The following is a 22,936-nucleotide window of genomic DNA, read 5'->3' as shown; positions in this document are numbered from 1 at the left end:
CCATATGCATGTGCCTGGTAAAGCTGGAACCATAGGCTTGGCATTGATGGGAAAGATGAGACTTTATTGCCGGAAGGAGGGGATGTCATCAAACTTAGGGACGTGCTCTAGGGTCGAAGAGCTGTTCCAGTCCTCCTAAGTGCATTATGTCCTACCCTTCGGAGAGACTCAGGATCGGGACTACGAGGAGAAACCCATTCTGTGGCATCTATTAGGCTCCTTGTCTTAGCCTTACTCTCATCTTGGCCCCAATGAGGTGGCAGGGAGTGATTCAGAAATCCTCTGCTTTCTCAGCTTCCACAGAGGAAGGCTGATCAGGCTTTTGTCTCTATTTCCCCCCTCATGTATTGCCAAAAGCATCAAAGAGAAACTTAGGTGTCTGCAAGAGCCTAATGGCAGAAGCTGACCGGGCAGGCAGGCCAAGGGAAAACACTGGCCACGCGGGGAAGGACTGTGAGCGTAGAGGTGGTGATACCAGGACGGGTCTCGCCAGGTGAGGCTGAGGGCCAGGTTTCACCCAGCAACGCTGTGAAGCTGAAACAGTTGGGAGCAGCAGGGGAGATACTATTATTGTTATTTGAAATTTCAATTCTCTGCAGCCCTGCCCCTAACTGTGCCCCCAGCTTGCCTCTGGCCTCAGGGGGTAGGCAACCAACTCCCACCCTGCTTTCCCCCCTGGGTGGGAGTGGCTGCGAGGGACTCTGATCTTGTGCATGTGGGGGTTGGAGACAGGGGGGGCTCTAGACCGGAGGTGAGACGGTGCAAAACCAGTTAAGGTCATAGGGCTGGGGGAAATGATGCAGAGCTGGGGTCATCATGAGCAGGACTTGGGTAAGCCAGCAATCTTCCTGAGTCTCACCTATTTCTTTTTTATTGGGTCATTAACTGGTGGCATCATGCCCATAAAGGGGAAGACACAGCTAGTCTCTCACTTAGCACTTAGTAGGCACACATGAGACTGTGCGTTTCGTCCTGTCTAGGAGAGTCTACGGACCATGACTATGAGCTGCTCCCTCTATAGAAAGCTCGAGACCAAGGAAAAGTGACCAAACCACGAGGCAACGTAACAGTCACAACGAAATCCTTCTGAAACAACCAAGAAGCAAGTTAAAAATTACTCCCTGCACTGTCTAACATGCAATGGCTTTGGGGACCGAGACGGATGCGGACAAGTGGAGAAAGAAAAACAGAAAAAGCAATTGAAAGTTTCAGGAGGGGCAGGGGAGCTCCTCGGATTCCTCCACCTGGGAGCTAACGATATCACAGAGGATGCGACCATTCGCTGAACGCTGACAGCAGGCTAAGCCCCGTCTAGGGCCTGTTCTTAGGAGCTTTCCAGACTGCTCACAGCAGAGATTTTTTTTTTCTTTCTATCTTGTGCAAAGATTTTAAAATTTTGCAGTGCGACACCACTGAATTATACAATGCGCTCAGTTTATTGTTTCAGAGAACAAAATTATATGTGCATATGCATGCTAACATTCTTCCAGAAAAGCATTTAATTCCTTCCCTCGCCGCTGCCCTCCCCCACCTCATCCCATGGAATGAGGGAGGGAAAGACTGACCGGGATCTGGAGTGTTCCCGCTGAGAAAGGGACATTTTCCGCAACCAGGTCAGTGTTCAAAGGGCTAATGCTCTAAGGAAATTATCCAGAGGGGAGAGGCGGTTCAAGGTTATTAGGTTATTTTCCAATGTTGTCTGGGCTGCTGCTGACCTTTGCGAAGGCAACGGGATGCTGCTTCCCAGGGGACAGGATAAGAGGCGATTAGAGAAGCCTAGGAGAGGCTCGGGAATGTTTGGGAATTCACACATACCCCAAATTAGTGGGAACTCCAAGAATGAAAAGAAACTAGTTTGATCAAGGACAGATTTGTGTCCTTAGAAAATATTCTAAACCTGTAGCTAATACTGGATATGTCTGTATGAGTGTTTTCCTAAAAACCCAACACTCAGTATCCAGTAAACGTCAATTAAATTCAATTTCAGAGAAGGAAAGCTCATTAATATGCCTTGTGTGCCAGACAGTGGAATGGGTGTGAGGTTAAGTACATTTTTCAAATAGCAGAGTGAGAATATGATAAAGCTGGGCTTCAAATGCAGACTTTATTTAACGCCACAGTCCATTTTTTTCCTACCACATAATTAGGGAAGAAAAAGCAGGTTTAAGGAAGTTTGAAAATGGAAATGAGCCCTGGCTGCTGTGGCTCAGTTGGTTGAGCATCGACCTATGAACCAGGAGGTCAGGGTTCGATTCCCGGTCAGGGCACAGGCCCGGGCTGCGGGCTTGACCCCTGGTCCGGGTGCCTGCAGGAGGCAGCCGATCAGTGTTTCTCACATTGATGTTTCTCTCTCTCTTCCTCTCTCCCTTCCTCTCTCTCTATAGTCAATAAAAAAAAATATTTAAAAAAAAGAAAATAAAGGAAGAGCTGAAATAACTGACTCTAGTTCTTTTGGGGAAACAGACCCAAATATATTTTATGTATATTTTCACATTCCCAGGAGTGCCGTGAATGAGGCAGGGGACACCTGTGTAATATATCTGTAATATAATAGATTTTAGGACTGTACCCATCATATTTTAGCTGCCCCATATATGTGTATATGCACATGTCCCCACCTTTAAGCATTACATATAACATGCAGTATGTTACAAATATTTTCTGGAAAATAAAACTAAACAGTGCCAGTCTCTTAAGATTCAATAGCTACCGAGATCCCAGGCCCCGAAGTAGATCCTGTACACAAATGCTTAGTGAAACACAGCGATTGATCAATTTAAAGCTCTATCGACCACTGGAAAGCCAGAAGCAGCATCCTGAGTGATTCTTAGGAACAAGAAAAAGACTCCAGTTCTACTGAAACAAAGAAAGCCAGAACTCAGAGTGATCTCAGGCATTATCTAGTTCTATTTCCTTAATGTTGATGGGGAAACTCAGTCCCAGATGGGCTGAGTTATACCCCAAACCACATTGTTTAGATAAAGACAGGAGAAATCTATAGACCTCAGGATCTGGTATGTACCATTCAAGCACACATGCTAAGGATTTTCTCCTAGGCATCAACTGTAAGAGGCATGAGGAAAACTCTATAAAAGACTCAGCACACTTTCTAATATTAAAGTTGATGTCTAGGGGATATGAGAGACACACTCGGTGGTAGATCTGAGTTGACACACAGACACTAGAAGAATTTCTGAAGGAGTCATGAAACTATAAAGCACATAGAACTGCTGGTATGTTCATTCATTGATTCACTCATTCAAATATCTACTGAGCATGTGCTATCTGTGAGGCACTACGCCAGAAAAAGAGACACAGCACTTACCCTCTTGGAGTCTGTTATTTCAGTTAAGGTTATATGTATCGGCTAATAAAACTACAAAGAAGGTTGTGAGATTTTTTTACCAACCTATGAGACACAGAAGATATCAACATCTACTCCTACCAACAAGGCCCACAAAACCAAAGGCCAGAATCAGGACTCTGCATAACGCTATGGCATCTCGGTCACTCTGTTTCAGTTAATGCCGTAAACTGAATTGTTTTGATGATTATATCATCAATTATGTATTACTGACTGTTCCTTCATCGTGGTTCCAGAGCTTAATGAGATTCAGCTAATGTGACCTTTGGAACCATCAAACTGTGGAAGAGAAAGCACGGCAGAGAAGACTGACCTCTGGGTTATCTCTGTGTACTAAAGCCTTTTGAAAAGTCAGGGCACCAGGCTTTTGGCAGCAATTTCACAAATTTAATTACCCAGAGATATTCACCAATATCCTCAGAGACTGACAGCTGAAATTAGACAGCTGATCCTCTGTTACATCCACTTCTTATTATCAGTTGTGCTAAACAGTTAAGTAAAAGGTTTAATATTATTTGTCCTTTCGATCCTGATAAGATTAATGATGCAATAAGAATCCTCAAGGGCAATATGAAGATTCATTTTCACTCCTCTGGAAACTGTTAGAACAATTTCTAGTTCAAAGTAAACATTTATAAAATCAGGACTGGAAATGACTTGTGGTATCATGTGATTCAGCCCCCTTAGTTGACAGGTGGAGAAACTGAGGCCCAGAGAACATAAGTGAGGCCTGGAGAGTATAAGTGATTCACCTTTGCCCGGCCAAGCGTGGCTCAGCCGTTGAGCATCGACCTAGGATCTAGCAGATCGGGGTTCGATTCCGGGTCAGGGCACATGCGCAGGTTGTGGGCTCGATCCCCAGCAGGGGGCGTGCAGGAGGGAGCCGATCAATGACTCTCATCATTGATGTTTCTCTCTCTCTTCCTCTCCCTTCCTCTCTCTGAAATCAATAAAGATATATATATTTAAAAAAAGTGATTCACCTTTGGTCAAGTAGCTAGTTAACAGCAAAGCTGGAACTAGGCTTCAATTCTTCTGATGCCTGGTCTATTTACTATTTTTGCTATTTCATATGGTCTTGTCAGCTGCTAAAAGGTATATTTTGAAGAAAAATATACATGTGAAGGATCTTACCAGGAACAGCACAAAATTGCATACTGCATAAGGTGTTCATATTGTAAGAAAAACTAAGGAAACTCTGCCAATCTCAACCAAGACTGATACCACTCCTAGAACAGTGACGCGTCCAAAATGAGACATAGGGGGGTGCTTTCTAAGTTGGGTATCATAAGCCGGTATTCTTTTTAATAAGAGCCCATCTCATTCTCAGAAGATGTATGACTGCACACCAGCCAGCACAGACATTTAGCACACTGATTGCTGCTAAAGCTGAGACACGGCTAACCACCGCTTCCTCGCTCTATAAATACAGGGCCTGAAAAAACAATTAATAACTCAAAGGAACAAACAAATAGACTAACCGACAACTTAAATCAGGGCAACTCCTGGCACAAAGAGTGGGAAGCTGGGGCAAGAATGAGGGCAAGGTATGCTTGAAATATGGGAGGGATTTGGAATTGAAATATAGTCCGGAAAGTAGTAGAAGAGGCAACGTGGTGCGAAGGAAGGTGGGTTCAAAACTCAGATGCTGCCCTGGCCGGTTTGGCTGCGTGGGTGAGAGCGTTGGGTCACGGGCTCCAGGGTCCCGGGTTTGATTCAGGTCAAGGGCACCTACCTCGGTTGCAGGCACAATCCCCGGCCCTGGGTCCGGGCACATGTGGGAGGCAACCAATCGATGTGTCTCTCTCACATCGATGTTGCCCTCTCCCCTCTCCCCTCCCCCTCCCTCTTCCCTCCACTCTCTCTGAAAAGCAATGGAAAAAATATCCTCGGGTTCGGATTTAAACAAACAAAAATACCTCTGATGCTACTGGTGTTAGGGAGCATGGGTACTTCTAATCAGAGCAAGATTCATCAGTTTAATTAAAAATAGACCAACATGATATAAGAAGACACAACCAGCCCGGCTGGGCGTGGCTCAGTGGTTGAGCATCGACCTAGGATCCAGGCGATCGGGGTTCGATTCCCGGTCAGGGCACAGGCCCGGGTTGCGGGCTCGATCCCCAGCAGGGGGCGCGCAGGAGGCAGCCGACCAATGACTCTCATCATTGATGTTTCTCTCTGTCTCTCTCACCCTCCTTTCCTCTCTCTGAAATCAATAAAGATATATTTAAAAAAACAAACAAACAAAATCAAACACCAAAAGGTAAGTCTAGGAAGATGGCCACAATTCCATGCAGAGTCAAATATTTGTACTAGTAGAGCCATAGGCATGGCAGTCACAAGGAGAGAGGAGAGTCAGAACTCTGACTAGCAATTTGGGCAGCAAACACAGCAACAGTAACAAGAAATGCTGGCTGAAGCGACTGTCGGCTTCAGCCAGGGAGGTTTTATGTTGCATTTTGCTAAGCAAGAACCACCAGAAAGTTGTGAGCAACGGCGATGCCATAGGCGGCTGCAGAAATATGCCCGGGATTGCGAATGGACAGAAGGGTAGATCAAGGCCATTAAGACATTTACAGCAATGTACACAACATCAGAAATAACCAGCAGGAAACGGTAGGCACTCCTCTGGCCATGAGTTGCTTCTGAAGCATTGCATGTAAAAGGGAGCTGGACACGTAGCATGTTCCCTGAAGTCCAGTCTTCATGCTTCTGGGAAGGGCTTCAGGCATTTGGAAAGGGAACCTGATGAAATGCATTACTGGTGACTGAGTCAGCAGGTTTACTACCGAGTTTCATTAGTGAATGCCTCCCAATATTTAGCAACTACAGTGTCTTTGAGGGAAAAAAGGACCGGCTTCCCTAAAAATCAAATCCTCCCTGAGGGACAACTCGCAGAAACATGAGGTCAAACCCTCCAGCTGGTGTTACGGACAAGTAGCAGCAAACCAACCTTCAGCTGGAACTAATTATGGAGAACAGGTTAGGAACCCAACTGGTTTTTCCATTTCTGCACCAATGGGAGACGGCAAATAGCATTTTCTTTCTTCATGAATGAGTGGAGGCTAGAGACAATGCTAACAAATTCAATAACCAATATTTGGGCCATGCCAGTCACAGCATCCTAAGGAAGATATAACAGCTGGAAGAGATCCAAGAGAAGCAACTAAGAAGATCCAAGGGGACCGCTTATCTCTCATCCAAGGACAGACTAAAAAACCTAAAAAGGATTAGTATTTCTCAGGCTGGGAAGATGGAAATAAAGAGGGGTGAGTGAGGGGATGTGCGATTAAAGTCTACTTGGGGTAAATATAATTGTATTCACCGAATGCTATTGCACTTAATTGGGGCCATCCCTTGAGGTTAAAGGCTATAGATCGAAGAGACACTGAAATGTACCTCTATGTATTCATGTAGGAATCAGGAAATTTATAGAACTTCTATACCTAAGACAAGGCTGAAGTGGAGAATGGGGAAGTTTTAAGAAACCATTGAACATACTCAATGCCAACTGATGTACAAAGCATCCTAATTTTTATTTTCATTTTTAAAATAAGTGTTCTTTTAAAAAATGTTTTTAGCGATTTTGGAGAGATAGGAAGAGAGAGGGAGAGAGAGAGAGAAACATCAGTTGGCTCCAATTTATACGCCCCCTACCAGGGATCAAGCCCCCAACCTGAACCGGTGACCTTTTGGTACATGGGACAACGCTCAACCAACTGAGCCACACCAGCCAGGGCTGCATCCTAATTTTTAAAAATGAAAACGACCAGCTTCATGACAAACGGCCATTGGTGCCTGCATCTGGGACAGAGTCCTGGGCTAGCTGCCCCGTTGCTCTGAGCCAGTGTGCCATTTCTTACGCTCTTATTACGTCATCAATGCGGGAACACACTGCGGGCAAGGCTGGGACTCCTAAATTCTTTTGACAGTCCAGGATACAGAAGAATAATTTTCTCACTGATTAAGAAAGCATGGGAGTCCTAGCTCTTGGCTCCATTTGGTTTACCCATATGGGAGCACGCAACATGAAAAGGTGAAAGAAATCCTAACAGAATGCAGCAGCTGGTTAAAGGCTATTACATTGAAATTTTCATGAGTTTGACAGTAGGCCAAAAAACTACAAAATGGCAGAGAGTGGAAAAGGCAGTTGTAACAGGTTGAACATTGTTGGTGATTATTTTTTCAGTGGCAATGAAAGCTATAATCAAATAACCTGAAAGAGATGCTGGCAGAAATAAGAGAGCCCCAAGGGAGAGGGAATATGAAAACTGTAACGATGATGTATGCTATGGCCTAATAAACTAGACAAACATGTAGTTTGAAGTATTAAAATCAAGGTTCTTAGCATCATATGGGAAGCTGGTGTCAGGATGCGAGCATAAACGCTGTCTGATTTGCAGCCCGCAGCGGAAGGTATTGTTAATGACTTACAACCTCAGAGATGAGCGCACAACTCAACAACTAACTGGAAGTGCGCTACCGCTGGAGAAATCTCTTGTTGTCTAGATGATCAGTTTATTCCAGCATTGCAAAGGGGGGAAAAACCTGTACAGCATTACGAAAATTCCTGCAGAAGACACCTGGCTTTGCGGCTGGAAATGTGCGGCAAGAACTCTTGAATGTAAGGCAAGACAGACAGAATAAGAAAGACGAAAAATGGGGACTGGCTGAAATAATGTCATTGTAAACGTATCATGATTGTTATTTGGGGACCATCGAGGGATCCCAAATTACGAATGGCATTTTCCAGTGCATCAGCTCTACTAATCCTTGTACATGGAAGTAAGGTATTATAAATAGAATCCCTTAGACAACAGGAATGTGGACTAATAGATCACAAATGCTATTAATCTGTCCAATGTATATTTTCCGAACTCTCCCTACATTATAGCTTAACATTTTAGAGGCGTATTTGAGGTTTATACAATCCCTATTTTCAAATAAATTATAATTGTAGAGAGAACTGGTCTTCCTAAAGTTTTAGAGATATCTTTGAGAAATTATGTGATTCCTCATTTCAAGGAACTGATCACCTCAGAGGATTTGAAGGTCTCCATACTCAGCTTTCTACTGATTGTTCCTGTCTACTGTTTCGTGTCTCTTAACATTATACCAGGGAACATAATAGTTCTTAATTACACACCAAGATGTGAGCTCTTTAAATAGGTATCTGGAGAAATTAGAGTTAGGAGGGCATCATATCCGAAGCTAATTAAACAGTGGAAAAATAGAATTCTTGTGCTTTTTAAAACTAAGAATTTCTATTATGTTAAGAATTAAAGTAAAGAATTTAAAAGTAAAGATAAACATCTCAGGGAAAAAAGCTGAGATCTTAGGTTTCTGAATTTGGAAAACACCATGAAATGAGTTACACTCATTGATTTTTCGGGCTAAAAGGGACCTTAGGTACCATCTAGTCAAATTCCTTTATTTTGTAAATGAGAAACAAAGATTTGTATAGGTTAAGTGACTTGCTCAAGGCTACACAATCAATTAATAACAGAGCGAGGAACAGCAAGAGATTAATTTATGGGGGGGTTACAGCTTTTCTGGATTTTTTCTCTTTTTTTCTTTTGGTCTGAATTCATTTCTACCTCCTCACTGCAAGGTACTGGGTGGGATCCTTTGTAGCAGGTATAAGATCACGGAGGAGAAGATAAATATTTAAGGATTTAAGGAAAGGACAGTGGGACTGGGGGGGGAGGGGAAGAGGGCAACTCTAGAAATCTCCAGGAGACCTTTAATGAGCCCCAAACAAGTGATGATTTGGAGAAAAGAGAAATCTTGGATTCTCAGTCGGTGCTAAACCTTGGCCGCAAGTCTTTATTTCAGCTCATAAAGGCTGGATAAAGGGAGCGCTTTATAAATGGGCCGAAGAAGCAGCAGTTCTCAAATCTGAGTCAGAAATGAAAGTTCGTCATGACAAAGACACTGATGTAGAAGATAACTGGGGACAGTTTGAATAGATGGTCTGAATGAAATATATAGTGGATATAAAGCGATACAGTGCATGTCTAAATCAATATATTGTTTAAGAAAACCGGTGACTTAAAATAGGCAGTTAAAATATGCAGAGTGACTAAATCAATAACTATATATAACAAAAATAAAATAAAATTTAAAAATAAGAAAATTAAAAAGCAGGATCAAAGCATATTAAAGGAGCATTTTTAAAGATAAGGGATACCTCGTCTGGAAAAATTTAATAAGATAAACTTTTTCTAAAGGATGTGTCTTTCCCTGAAGAGCCAAAAGAGCCCCCTCACCCCCATTCTTCTGAGTTAACAACATTGAGGCATGAAATCAAATTTCTTGAGAACTGTAGTAATGAAGATCTAGGAGTGCTGTTATTGCTTTAGAACTGAATTATGAAGAATTGATGGGCAGTGGAAGAATAAAAACAGATTTGATAAAAGATGGCGGGCCGAAAAAAATGGAAAAACATTTAATATGCTTTGTCAGACTCCCGGCAGAGGCAAGTTCAAAGACTTTAGTTGGTATCCAGGCCTAGTCCATGAATCTGATTAATTTTAATTGTTGTCGAGGTAGCCGATTCCAAGTGAAATTTCAGTTGCACCCGCACAATTGATGAGACACTGTCGATGTATCATAAAAACTCAACCTCCTCTCTCCCCTCCCTCTTCCATGTGACTCACTGCATCATAATTTGTATTTCAGGCAGCATCCTGCTGAAGGCGCTTCTAAGCACCTGTATGCCTTTGACGGACACAAATGGCCCCAGAAAATGGGATCATTCCCTTGTCCTGTGAGAAATGCTGAGTGCTGTATTTTCCAGAATGAACACCTCAGCTCCACAAATCCAGGGGCTGCTGCTGACTGCCTTTTGGGTTCATGAAGTATTTATTCACCTAAAACGGTTTGTGTACACATAGTTGCAGAAACCGTCCATCTTTGTCTGAAGAAGAAATGTAGGGGGAAAAAAACCCCTCGATAGATTAAATTGTTCTGGTAACTATTCACCTCTACTGCCGATAGTATTATCAGCAGCTTTTTGTTCTGTTTTGAAAAATCCACACCACCTCCAATCACAAAACACAACACCCAGGCTGCAGGAAATGGATTTCTCCTAAAGGCAGCTCCCTATTGCATCAGCACATTTTCAGTGGTAATTTGAGCAAGAAGTTGATTATCCAAGCTTCCTTGGGGAAGAAAGAACCAGGGAGTGCAGGCCAGGCTAATGCCACGTTTTACAAAGAAATTCATCTGTGAATGTGCAGATGAGCCCCCACGAATGCTCCTTAAAGCATGGGATGCTTCCAACTTACTTGATGTAGTAGGGCACTTTGTTTGGCGAGATGGCTCTCTCCCAGGGCCCCTGGACAGAAGCTGGAAAAAGAAATAAAAAAAGGCAAGGAGGTCAAGTTCACCGCAAACAGGAAAGACAACATTAATCTCCAGAATTACAATTTTACACTGATATTGGTCTGTTTGCTCAGTTGCCCATGAAGACAGGATGGATTAACCGGCTGTTCTGAAGTTTCTGTCCTAATCTAAGTGAAATTGAAGTCATTCAGGCAAAAGATAAATGCAAAGAGAAAAAACACACCTTCCACTATAAGATAAGGAAGCGAATGAGTGAGCTGCCAGGTTTCTCTTACGTGTCTCCACTGGGTGCTTGTCTTATAATATTTCCTGTTGCGTCTCCGCATCTTTTACTATTTGATTGACTGGGTTTTATTAGTTTAGCAGCTGAAACATCCCTCTGTGATATATTTACATTCCAAGTTATTGAAGCTAAAGTACTACACTTATCACTTTGATGTGTTTGTTTTTCTCTTTATTTGGCTTTTACCGATTTCATTTACTGATTACCTGTTTAATTGTAGCCTCAAAACGTCAGCTGACCAGCATGATCTTATTAGAAAAGATAACAAAGTGAGAGAATGGCATCTGATACCAGGATGTAATAAAACCCTTGTGATGAGTGATGAATCCTATAGGTAAAATTAAATCTCAGGTACGGGGAATTCACTTTATAATGACTTTATTGTGTATTAGTCAAATCAATCATCTTTAAACTGTGCTTTAAACGTTTAGGTTTTAGTTTTTTTTCTTTCCCAAAGCCGAACTCTAAAAATACCTTTTATACTGTTTAATCTGTGGGTTTGTTGCTTTCTTTAAGACAAAATAATCGTGCTAGGAGGTGTCATAATATTTCCACAACAATAAAATCTTCCGCCTCTATAGACATTTAAGAAACTGGAGTCTGAGAGACATAGAATATCTTCAGGAATATAAATATAAGAAACATTCTTATTAACATCTAGCAATTTCATGTGTCTGCCAATTTTCCCCTGAATTTCCATCCTGCTTATAATTTGAAGCACGGCTGATGCTGACCATTATTTCCTCCGATGAAAAACTCCCTCCTAAATTAGTCTCAGAGAATCCACCCCGCAGTGTACTGAGATGTAACAAAACGTCAAAGCTCAGACATCCTGGACTACACTGTATAATATGAAAGAACAGCTTCTGATATAGGTTAACTTCGCCTACTGCCAGACAATTTAAGGCTAATGAAACTACAGACTCTTTATTTTATGTTGAGTAATCAAAGGACGGAATCATCCAACCTCCAACCAGAAATGCTGCTTTGTCCCTTGGCAAAATGTCATTAAAAAGATATAGAACGCAGATTTGTATTTAGCTGCTAATCATTCCTTTTCATTTTGGCAGACAGATTTTTAATATGGGGAAAAAGACACTTAGGTGCTGTTTTCAGGTAGTCCCTTGCCTTCTGTCTCTGTCTGTGTGTCCTTTTTGGTTCCTCTCCTGTCTTTTTCATTCTCTGCCCTGCTCTCTCCTCGCGTCTGTTTTTTTCCTCCAGGTCTCAGCTCTCTTGCCCAGATTAGTTCACAGAGTAAATGAGACCAGATTTGAGGATTCAGGCTGGACTCCTTGTTGCACCTGCTCAGAGCCCGATGTTACGGAAACCTTCAAACCCCAGGCCTCTGGAGCAGGAGACGTGGCCGAGAGGCAGGGTCACAGCTCCAGGCTGCTCAGCACCCTCCTCTCAACATCACAGCATCGGGATGGTGCTGGATGCCCACCAAGGCTTACTGTGGTGATCACTTTGCAATCTATATAAATACCAAATCGTTATGCTGGTCATCTGAAACGAACATAATGGATGTCAGATATACCTCAATTAGAAAAAAAAAGCTCCAAAAATCACAGCATCATGAAAAAAAAGCAGCAAACTCCAGAGAGCCTTTAAGCCGGGCCTCATTGAGGGTATTACCGAGCCCAATCTGAGAAAAGATAGGCTCCTCTTTTCTTAAAGGTCCCTATGGGCTGGGCCCTACAGTTTCCTTCATCCTCACTTTCCAGTTCTTTATTCATTCTAAGGGGTCAGAAAGTCTTTCCGAGCCAGGGGATGCTGGCTGGGTACGTCGTCTGGTAGTGGGAGGGTCAGTTCGGAGTCCCTACTTTCTTCCTAGGATCTCTCAGAGAGAAGTGTGCTGCAGAGGTCTACCGGCTGCCTGGCCTGGCTCAGGGCCTCTCAGCCTGAAAGAAACAACTTTCAAGCGGAAAATCTAGCAAGAGACGGAGGAAAAGCAGTGGTGCCCAGCTGAGCTAATGGCCAGGCCTACATCGAGTATCTATAGCTGACTTTGCAATATTAAACATGAAGAGCAAAAACAAACAAACAAAAATGCTAGAGCAGTACTCAGAATACGCTTGAACTAAATAGTGGAAAATATTTTAAAAGATACTCTAAAAAATCTTAAGTTCCAGGTCAATATGAAATTTTAAGCTTTTACAAGTGGAATACTTAATTGTTAAAAATTTACACAATGAATATAAATTATAGATGAAAATTGTTATTTTTTTTAAAAGTTTTTTTAAAAAAAAATATTTTTATTGATTTCAGAGAGAGGAAGGGAGAGAGAAAGATAGAAACATCAATGATGAGAGAGTCACTGATCAGCTGCCTCTCGCGCGCCCCCTGCTGGGGATGGAGCCCGCAACCGGGGCATGTGCCCTGAGCGGGAATCGAACTGCGATCTCCTGGATCCTAGGTCGATGCTCAACCACTGAGCAACACCGGCTGGGCAAAATTGTTATGTTTTAAAAAGCCTTTCGTCTTTACGTGTAGCTATCAGCTCTAATGGTGAGATTCAGTGAATTTTTTGCGCTGAAAGATGTTTTTGCCATTTGACTCACAGTTTATAAACGTACCTAAGTGACTGCTTTGCAGTCATCATTTGAAACCCTAAAATTTATACTAAAAAAACTCCTCGATGCAAAATAAATAAATAAATAAATAAATAAATAAATAAATAAAATAACAACAGCCTTCCCCCATTCCGCCCCAGCCTCATCACCACCACAGACACACACACCAGAACTGCTTGCTTTAGAAATATACAATCGGACAATGGTTCTCTGCGATTGGATTCAGAGAGATTGTTAGAAGAGTTGTCAGGCAATTTTGCTTGGGGCTGCCAGATAATTCTGGTCTTGCATATATTCAAAGTTGATCAAATATATGGTAACTCTCCTAAGTCTGTCCCAGAATTATCATTGCATTTCTTGCAGGAGTGCCCACGCCAGCAACAGCTGTTTCTTATCTCAGTGCACCAGTGGAGGCTTGTCATCCTTCGCAAAGCTAGCCTACGGAATAGACACACACATCTTTTTTGCCCGATGTGTCCATTTTTAGTAGCCCATCAAAAGCGGATTTATTGGCAAACGGGTTCATATGAAACAGGGCTGTCCATTCGTATTTTCTTACAGAAATGTTTCCATAACCACTACATGTAATTCCAATGCAGCTTTGTGATTCAGATCCTCGAGTGTAAAAGTCATTCATTATCATATGGCACCATGGGGGTATTGTCTCCTGAATTTAAACAGCGAGCTACACATGAGTTTATTCCAAAAGCAACCCGTGAGTTCCCCCCATGCAGTTTGTTATTAAGAGCAAGAAAGGGTAGCAATTCTACCTTAAAATGCTTTTCTTCCCTCGAGGTGATGGGATCCAATATTGTGCCCAAGGTGGTTTTGAAAATCACAACAACCACAGGCCATGCTTTGTTTAGAAGTTCTAATTTCAACCATTTTTAATGCACGACGAACAGAATGCGCCAGGCGACGCACCCCGGTGTTAAGCCATATTTTAATCGACGCAGGGGCCTAACCAGAAAATTAAAAAGATTGCTAATGTTATTCAAACTGTGCCAAAAGAGCACTCTATGGAATTCAGACCCACATACAGGCATTAATCTTTCTACTTTTCTTATATTTGGCAGATTTGGAGTTTGATAACGTAGTTGGGTCAAAAACAGTGGAGGCAGACTATGAAAATAAATATATAGTATTCACTGGAGACAAAACAGAAACATCTGTGGGGTTAAGAAGAAGGCGTTAGGAAGGACTGACTGGCCACTGGCACCTGGCTCCTCAGAAGTGTACAAATTCCAGTAATGGTTTTATGGGCACATTCATCAAGGAGATCTACTGTAGAGCAATGTCTTATTTCCCACTATCTCCTCCATTCCCCTCCACACCTATGTATATTTTTAGACTTTTTTCCCCTAATCACTCTACCTCTTCATGAAAATTTAATACTACAGATAATGATACATATCTGGTTATGTATTTTATGTATTTTACATAATAAAGTAAGATTTCTTTTGTCCCCCAGGAACCAGTTTTCACACCCTTGGGGGCAATATCACTCCCAGTGAGAATACTTGATCTAGAAGAGGTGTTGGGGGAGGAGATAGGAAAACCTTTAGGTACTTGAAACATGATCTCAAATGGCTTATTTGATATTCATCATGACCTGTGAGGTAGGTATTATTATTTTTATTATTTTGTAGACAATGAGACATTTAAGATCACATGGAATAGCATGTCTAAGGTCCTAAGCCAGTAAGTATTAGATCCTAATTTTTGTTTGTTATTCAGACTGAAGTCAGAAGATTCAGGAAATGGAGAAACAAACATGTTGAGTGTCTACTAGGTGGCCTGCACTGTATGCCCCTTAATGTAATCCCCGAAACACCCTGTGAGGTCACGCGATTCCATTATTACATATGAAGACACCGAGGCTCAGAAATGTTCAGTAAACTAGCCCAGGTCATATGCAGCTAGCAAAGAGTGCGTCCAGGATTGCAACCGGGTCTGTCTAGTGTTTGTACTTTCTTTTATCATGTGTGGTATGAAACAGGTAGTCTATAAATATCTGCCAAACAACTGAGTAAATAAATACATCTTAAAAGGGATTGATTGTAATGTCATCTAGTGCAAGTTCTCTATCCTGTATCTGAATTTACACTCTACATCATTTCCACCAAAATCACCAAATTATTTTCCAGGAGCTATTTGAACAACTTCACTACCACCAGATCTCGGAGGGGTTCTTTTAAATTTCCTATAGCTTTAATGACGACTAGCGACAGCTTTCTTTTATTCTGGTAAAAATCGGCCTCCCTATGATCTGTAATCTCTATCACTGGCCCTGTTGTAGATGTCTAAGTTAAATTAAATCAAATCATCTGATCTGTGCAGAGAGGCTATTTCCAAAGAGCTAAGATGAGACCGATTTTCATCTGAAAGACAAAAACAGAGCCTCAGTTCCGAAAGAAACAAAACAATACCTACCACCATTTCACTCCTTAGGCAACGCATTTTTAGAGAGCACTAGGCACTGTGCAAAGTGCTGGCGCTAATGCAGTAAATACGGCAGACTTAGTTCCTGCGACTTTGCACTTAATTTTAGTCTCCGGGGATATTTTCCAATAAGCACACCTAATATTCCAGCATTAAAATCAATCAGCTGGTATCTACTGAACATACATTATGTGCCCGTGCTAGGTATTTGCACGCAGGCGTAGAGTAGGGTGTGTGAGTGGGGGAAAGAGGCTCCAGGCCCTCAAGGACATCATCACTGAATGAGAGCAGCTTTTAGATAAACATACATTATAATGGGAGTGTGCCAGCCAGAGTCCTGGTGGGAAACAGTTGTCACGGTCCAACTGGGTAAGCTGCATAGAGTTAAGTCAAAGGGCTGGTCACAAAGGCCTGTGGGGGGGGGGGCGGGGGGGGATCACAAGGGATGATATTAGTAACAACAGGGAGCCATTACCAGCTCTAGGCCTGAGGGGCAAGGGGAGAGAACCATTACCAGAAGGGGGAATGGGGAGGGGTGGGGAGAGACAAAGAGGAGAGCGTGAGTGAGACCCTGCTGTCCCCCAAATGAACAAATACGCATGTGCCCTGGGAAAGAAGGTCACGTGACAAGGCCTTTGGTCAAAGGAAGCACCCCCGGAGGGAGTCTAGGGAATAAGCATCCTGACCTGGTCTCCCTCTTCCTACCCATCTCCTATTATGGCTCTCCACTGGCTGAGCCCAACCCCAAGCTAGGGGGCTGGGGACCCCATTCATGCAGCCCACACACGTCAACCTCTCAAGGCCCAGAGCAAGGCAGGGAAGAGTGGAGAGTGTATGGGGGGTGGGGGGAAGTGCATTAAAATTGGCTGACTCAGTTGAGAGACAGCTTCTGCCCCTTTCCCATCCCTTTGCCTGCCTAGAGCACGGATATGATCATGGCTGAAGCTGCAGAAGCCAGGAGAATGGAAGTCATCCTGGTTGCAATCCCTCAGAAGCAGACATGGAGACAAAGATGTGAGTACAGGTGCAGTCTGAGCAGCCAGAAGTAAGACAGGGGAGAGAGAAAAACTGATAAAAGATGAACCCCTGCTTTGGGCACCTGGGGCTCAGTGCAGCTGAGGGCCTCAGTGCAGAATACACTGCAGGGTTATCTGCCCCGCCTTCCCAGGGGCGAGGGGACTGGAGTATTTATTTACTATTGCTTGAGGGATACTCCTGGAGTATGTGGGGTCACTAACTCCCTGGCACTTCTGGCCTGTCCCTTGAGCTGGTGAGCAGGCTCCAATGGCCAGAGAAATCCTTAAAGGCAGGGGTGCAGGGTGTGTGTAGTCGGAAGCCTGGGTGTGGTGTGCCTGGGGATCATGAATGCCACAGGGGTTATGGGCAGTGCCAGGACAACCTATGCTACCGAAGCCGTGCACCAAGAATGACCGAGAGCAAAGATATGAGAAATCTGGGTTCCTGATGAAAATGTAATCATCATTCCAGCTTATTTCTGGATTTCTGTGTGAGAAGCTTACAAACATCTACTGTGTGGAAGCCCTTGTCGAGTTTTGTTACGTGCAGCCAAACACACTTCTGATTGAACTGCTCTTACTCACCCAAACCATGGCTGCTCACACCATTCTTGGCTCACATTTGAAATGGCTGAACAGTATTCCATTTATGGACGTACCATGATTTCTCGAAGGAATCAGCTGTTTCCAGTTTTTCACTGTTATAAGTAAGGCTGCAATGAACATCTTTGTAGATAAATCTCTGCATGCATTTTTGTTAATTTTCTTAAGCAAAAGTCCCAGAAGTATAATTATTTGATGAAAGGCTATGAACATTTTAAAGGCATTTTATACAATTACACTCCTCCTAGCAGGAGTCTTTCTTTACTGATCCAGATGGAAAGAGAAAAATCCATTTTCTGCAGGTCAGTGGCATTTACTTGGTATAATTCTCAAGGCACGCTAGATATACTGCTAGATACAGTGGATTATTCGAGAACATGCCTCTCAGACCCTCACTTGAGTTCAGAAAGGCATTCAGTATATTGCCTTTCTATCTCAAAGCCCAACCCAGTGTCTTGTGAGGTACCTAGAGCACGTGGAAAGTGTCCGGAACACAAATTCAGAAGAACTGGATTTCAGTCCTGACTCCATCACTATTGCATGAACTTAAGCAAGTCTTGTCTTCTCCGTGAGCCTTACTTTCCTTATATGCAAAATGGGAATAAAGATATCTCCCGTCCCAAAATATTGTCAGGATAAAATGAGAAAGTAGGCCTGAAACTGCTTTGCAATATGTTACTTATCATACAAATAATGTATGTAATCACGTATCCATGGGATGTTGTCTAAATGATGGTAATCCTACAGTCAACCTCTCCTCTTCACCTGAGCAGCATTTGTCGTCAACCTTTGGATCCACTCCTAACTACTATTAATGTGCCACATATAGTCCAAAGGGTGGCCGAGAGAAATGCCTTTGAACACGATCTAACTGCCTGGGCTTACGGTACTTCTTTACATATCTCTGTCTGCCTAGATCAATGGTATCTGCCAAGCAGCTCCTTCATTCTTAGGTAGAACTATGTGTCAGCATAAATGATGAACAGATTAGTTCATATTTGATACAATGGGAAGAGGGCCCCACAGATTGTTTTATAATCAGAAGATGATGATGATGAAAAGATAAAAAGATTGCCCTGGCCGGTTTGGCTCAGTGGTTAGAGCGTAGGCCTGCAGATTGAAGGGGTCTTGAGTTTGATTCTGGTCAAGGGCATGTACTTCAGTTGCAGGATTGATCCCCAGCCCCGGTCGGGGCACCTGTGGGAGGCAACCAATTGATGTGTCTCTCTCACATCAATGTTCCTCTCTCTCTCCCCCTTCCATTCCCTCTGAAAAGCAATGGAAAAATATCCTCAGGAGAGTGGAGTTTGAGAATTATCCAGGGAAAGTGTGAAATCACAGATGACTCAAAACTTCTAAGGCTTAGTTATCAGGCAACTGGGAATGTCATTTGCAGAAAAAAATTAGCTGTGAGGTACATTTCAGATAAATTATATATTTAGGTTAAAATATTTGGAAGGTGGGTCTTTTCACTGAAACTCAAGTGAAAGGACAAGACCTTAAGTACTAGATGACAGCTGAAGCTATGCAAATGGCCGGACCCTTGCTTTTTCCACCATCTCAGAGCCTGTGGAGGCTGCTGGGAACCAGACCTCTATAAGGACAAATGTGTCTGCAAGGCTGTGGCCCAAGGCCATGTCTGCTGGTTATAAGCAGGGTCTCCGGAATCAGAGGGAGCACACAGCTCTTCTTAAAACTGAAGGTGATTATGCTCAAGACGAAACTGAATGCTGTCTGGGCAAGAGATGTGCTCATGTGCACAAAGCCAAGGACAACACAGTGACTCCTGGTGGCAAACTGGACAAACCCAGAGTCACCTGGGAAAGGTTACTTGTGCTCATGGAAACAGTGGCATGGTTCCTGCCAAATTCCGAAGCAACCCTCCTGCTAAGGCCACTGGACACAAAATCTGTGTAATGCTGTACCCCTCAAGGATGTAAACTTACTGAAAACTAAATAAATAAAGTGGATTTGTTTTCTTGTTAAAAAAAAAAAAAAGAACATGGATGGACTGTTTAAGGAAAGAAGGCTGTTAAAAGAGAGCTGTGCCCTGGGGAATGTCCTAAAAAGGTGGTGGCAATAGAAAAGCCATCAATCAATACAATGTGGAAACTAGAATAAAGCTGGGTGAAACACAAGGGCGGCCGGATGGGGAGGTGGCCGCCAGTAGGTTCCAAAGGACTCAGGCTGTAGGGAAGGAAGATGTCTTTGGCCACAGGATCCCCGGTGACCTCAACAGGGCAATTTCACAGGAGTGTTGGAGGCTGAGCCAGATCACAGAAGTTGAAAGAGGGGGTAGACAGAGGGAAAGGAGCAGGATCAGGTCCCAACCGAGCTTTTGAGAAGTTGCGCATGAAGGAAGGAGAATATAAGTGGAGGGAGGGACATCTGAGGGTTGGCCGGCCCTCTTTCGTGTTCTGTAAACCAGAACATCCCATTAATTCATTTATAGAATTTGCTCATGGTCTTCTTTATAACATTAAATTACATGGAAAACTTACTTCTGCTTCTTTTTTTTACTTCCTAAAATCAGATTAAGATTATAATACAGTGTTTAAGTCTTCATGTCATTACTAATGCTGAATATATACAGAGATGTACATACGTGTCATATTTCTTTATTGCAGTTGCTTTTGAAAAAATGTCTTTTTATTAATTTCGGAGTGAGAGGAAGGGAGAGGGAGAGAGAGAAGGAAACATCCATGTGAGAAACATCCATCGGCCGCCTCCTGCATGCCCCCTACTGGGATCGAGCCCACAACTCAGGCATGTGCCCTGGCTGGGAATCGAGCCGTGATCTACTGGCACATGGGACGATTCTCAGCCAACTGAGCACACTGGCCAGGGCTGCAGCTGCTTTCTGTATTATTTCTATTTCCTTTTGATGTGATGCATATAGTTCGTGGAGCAAGATTACATTTTCTGTCATTTAACCGAAAGGCCAAGTTAAATATAACGCTTTTCAAAACATTAAATTAAAATAAGAATAGTGCTTTATATGTCTATACCATATATCAAAAGTAAAGATTCAATGAAAACTTTAAGATCACTTACTAAACTTTCAAAGATGGGAAGATGTTTCCATAAAGATTTCAACAGCAGAGACAGATGGGCTACATTCCAGAGGGGAAGGTCCCGGGAGTGATGAATGAGGCCTCTAATGTCTGCCAGAGCTGTGAAAATCTTTATGGCTAACTAAAATTCCTCACGAATAACAGCCTGTAAATATTATATGAGCTGTCAGATAACACTAAGCTCTGAGACCATCACACATGGCGAACGGAATACAGATGCTCCTACTCTTACAATGGGGTTACATCCCGATAAACCCATTGTAAGTTTAAAACAGCCAAAGTAAAAAATGCATTTAATGCACCTAACCTACCTAAGCTTAGCCTGGCCTACCTTAAACATACTCAGAGCCCTTACGTTAGCCTACAGTTGGGCAATAATCTTGAGTTTCATCTCAAGAGTAATTGCCTTTCTCTTCTCACCAGAAGCAGGAGACACAGATGGGTGTTTTGTAGGTCGAATGGGATGCGAAAACACAATATCCAAAAAAGGCTGGCAACAAAGTACACTGTGTAGAGTATTGGTCGTATACCCTTGTGATTGTGTGGCCGGCTGGGAGCTATGGCTCCCTGCCTCTGCCCAGCATCACTAGAGAGTATTATGTCCTATATCGTCAGCCTGGGAAAAGATCATAATTCAAAATTCCAAGTATGGTTTCTACTGAATGTGTATTACTTTTCCACCATCGTAAAGTTGAAAACGCATAAGTCGAACCACTGTAAATCAGGGACCGTCTGTACCACGCCATTGGATTTGTCAGTGGATTGCCAAGCCATTTAGAGTATCGGGGTTACATGTGATCAGAGAAGTCAAGAATTCTCACTAAACTGCTGGGTAAGGTGCAGAGATAAATGCTATATCTAATATCCAGCGCTGCTGGCTGCGCAGTCCCACAAAGTGTAATAACCAATATTTGGTGGCATTACTCATGAAAGAAATGCTCCTTCAAACGGACTTACACAAAATTCTAAGAACCTTATTGTGGCTATTAGGACATCAGGAAAGAAATCAAGCCTCATAAGGACAGATGTAGGAGAACAGGTATCTAAAGAAATAGAGCTGTGACAGAATTAATGTTGCAGGATTTCTGAATAATTTCAAACAGAACTGGCTGACTATTACCATTGAACTTCCCTCCAGGTAAAAGTGGCTGCAATCTTTAGGCCATTTGGGTTAAGTCGGGTTACTAACAAGTCAGTGCAATATTGCCAGGTGCCTTTAGCGTCTCTCTCTCCAGATGTGCTTTTAAAGGCGGCAGGTAGCCAACACCATTTGCTGAATGCTCTCTGTGTGAATGGTATTGTATTAGGCACCAGGGAAATTTCAAGGAGAGTAAAATTTTAAATCTGAAACAGTAGGGAGCAACTCGGATATTAAAAACAAAATGATTATAGATGGGATGTCCGTCCACTTAGAAAGCAAGACAACCATCAGAAAGAGCTAAGGAGATGACAAAAATGAAAGAAGAGGGTGAGAGAGATGACATTTTCGTCCCAATTCCTTACTCCATTGTGAAAGAATTAAATATCTATGCCTTAGCCATAGTCTCATGGTGGGCAGAGTGTGCTTCCCAGCCCTTGACCTTGGACTTGACCGAATGACTTGCTTTGGCCAATGGGGCTTTAGCAGACATGGTATGAACAGAGGCTTGTCCTCTTGTGCTCTGGTGATCTGCCATGAGCACATGTCCCAGGTGGCCCTGATCCTGCAGCCGGGCCCTCAAAACCTAACACATTTGGAGACAGACTGAACTGAATTTGTAGCCTGGAACCAAACTTGGCCAACCTGTAGCCTGAAGGGGAGATTCCTAGATCACCTAAACTCTAGTTGACTTCTAGACCCATGAGCAAGGGAACAGAAGCTTTTTATTTTCATTTGGAGAAAGGGAGGCAGGGGAAAGATTGAGATAGTGGCAACCCTCCAGAAGTTATTAAACTTGCCCAATCTCAGTTTTCTCTTCTGTGAAATGGACACAATAACAATCCTTATTTTACAGGGTTGTTGTGAGGATTAAACAGGTTACTCCATGTAAAACGCTTCCTCAGTGTTAAAAGCAAAAAGTGCTCAGTATTTTTTGTATCCTACTCCTACTCCTATTATTATCATCATTAATGTGGTGAGTTATCAGGATATTTATTCCATTAACTAACTTACTGCCAGTGGGAGGAATCCCAGGTTAAGCAGGCAAATGAGAGAGACTCTATGGTTCTAGAGTTAAACTATTAAAAGCTAT

The 22,936-nt window shown here is 42.8% G+C and overlaps 1 protein-coding gene and 1 pseudogene across 7 annotated transcripts in view; one reads left to right on the top strand and one right to left on the bottom strand.

Moving 5' to 3' along the window:
- DMD (dystrophin) overlaps positions 1 to 22,936 on the bottom strand; it is a gene marked incomplete at its 3' end in the record, with an annotated part of 1,946,774 nt that overhangs the window by 179,189 nt on the left and 1,744,649 nt on the right. For all 6 annotated transcript variants that reach the window (XM_081125527.1, XM_081125528.1, XM_081125524.1 and 3 more), the window contains one exon: positions 10,657 to 10,717. In XM_081125527.1, the coding sequence (XP_080981653.1) occupies positions 10,657 to 10,717 (61 nt within the window). The remainder of the gene's footprint in view (positions 1 to 10,656; positions 10,718 to 22,936) is intronic.
- LOC308551670 (large ribosomal subunit protein eL33 pseudogene) lies at positions 16,942 to 19,571 on the top strand (annotated as a pseudogene). The gene is made up of 3 exons: positions 16,942 to 17,026; positions 18,461 to 18,517; positions 19,196 to 19,571. The product of its transcript is annotated as a large ribosomal subunit protein eL33 pseudogene (transcript).

The sequence above is a fragment of the Miniopterus schreibersii genome (genome assembly GCF_964146895.1).
Source record: "Miniopterus schreibersii genome assembly, chromosome: X".
Classification (NCBI taxonomy): domain Eukaryota; kingdom Metazoa; phylum Chordata; class Mammalia; order Chiroptera; family Miniopteridae; genus Miniopterus; species Miniopterus schreibersii.
The sequence above is the reverse complement of the archived record's forward strand: the minus strand, read 5'-3'. Positions and strand labels throughout refer to the sequence as shown.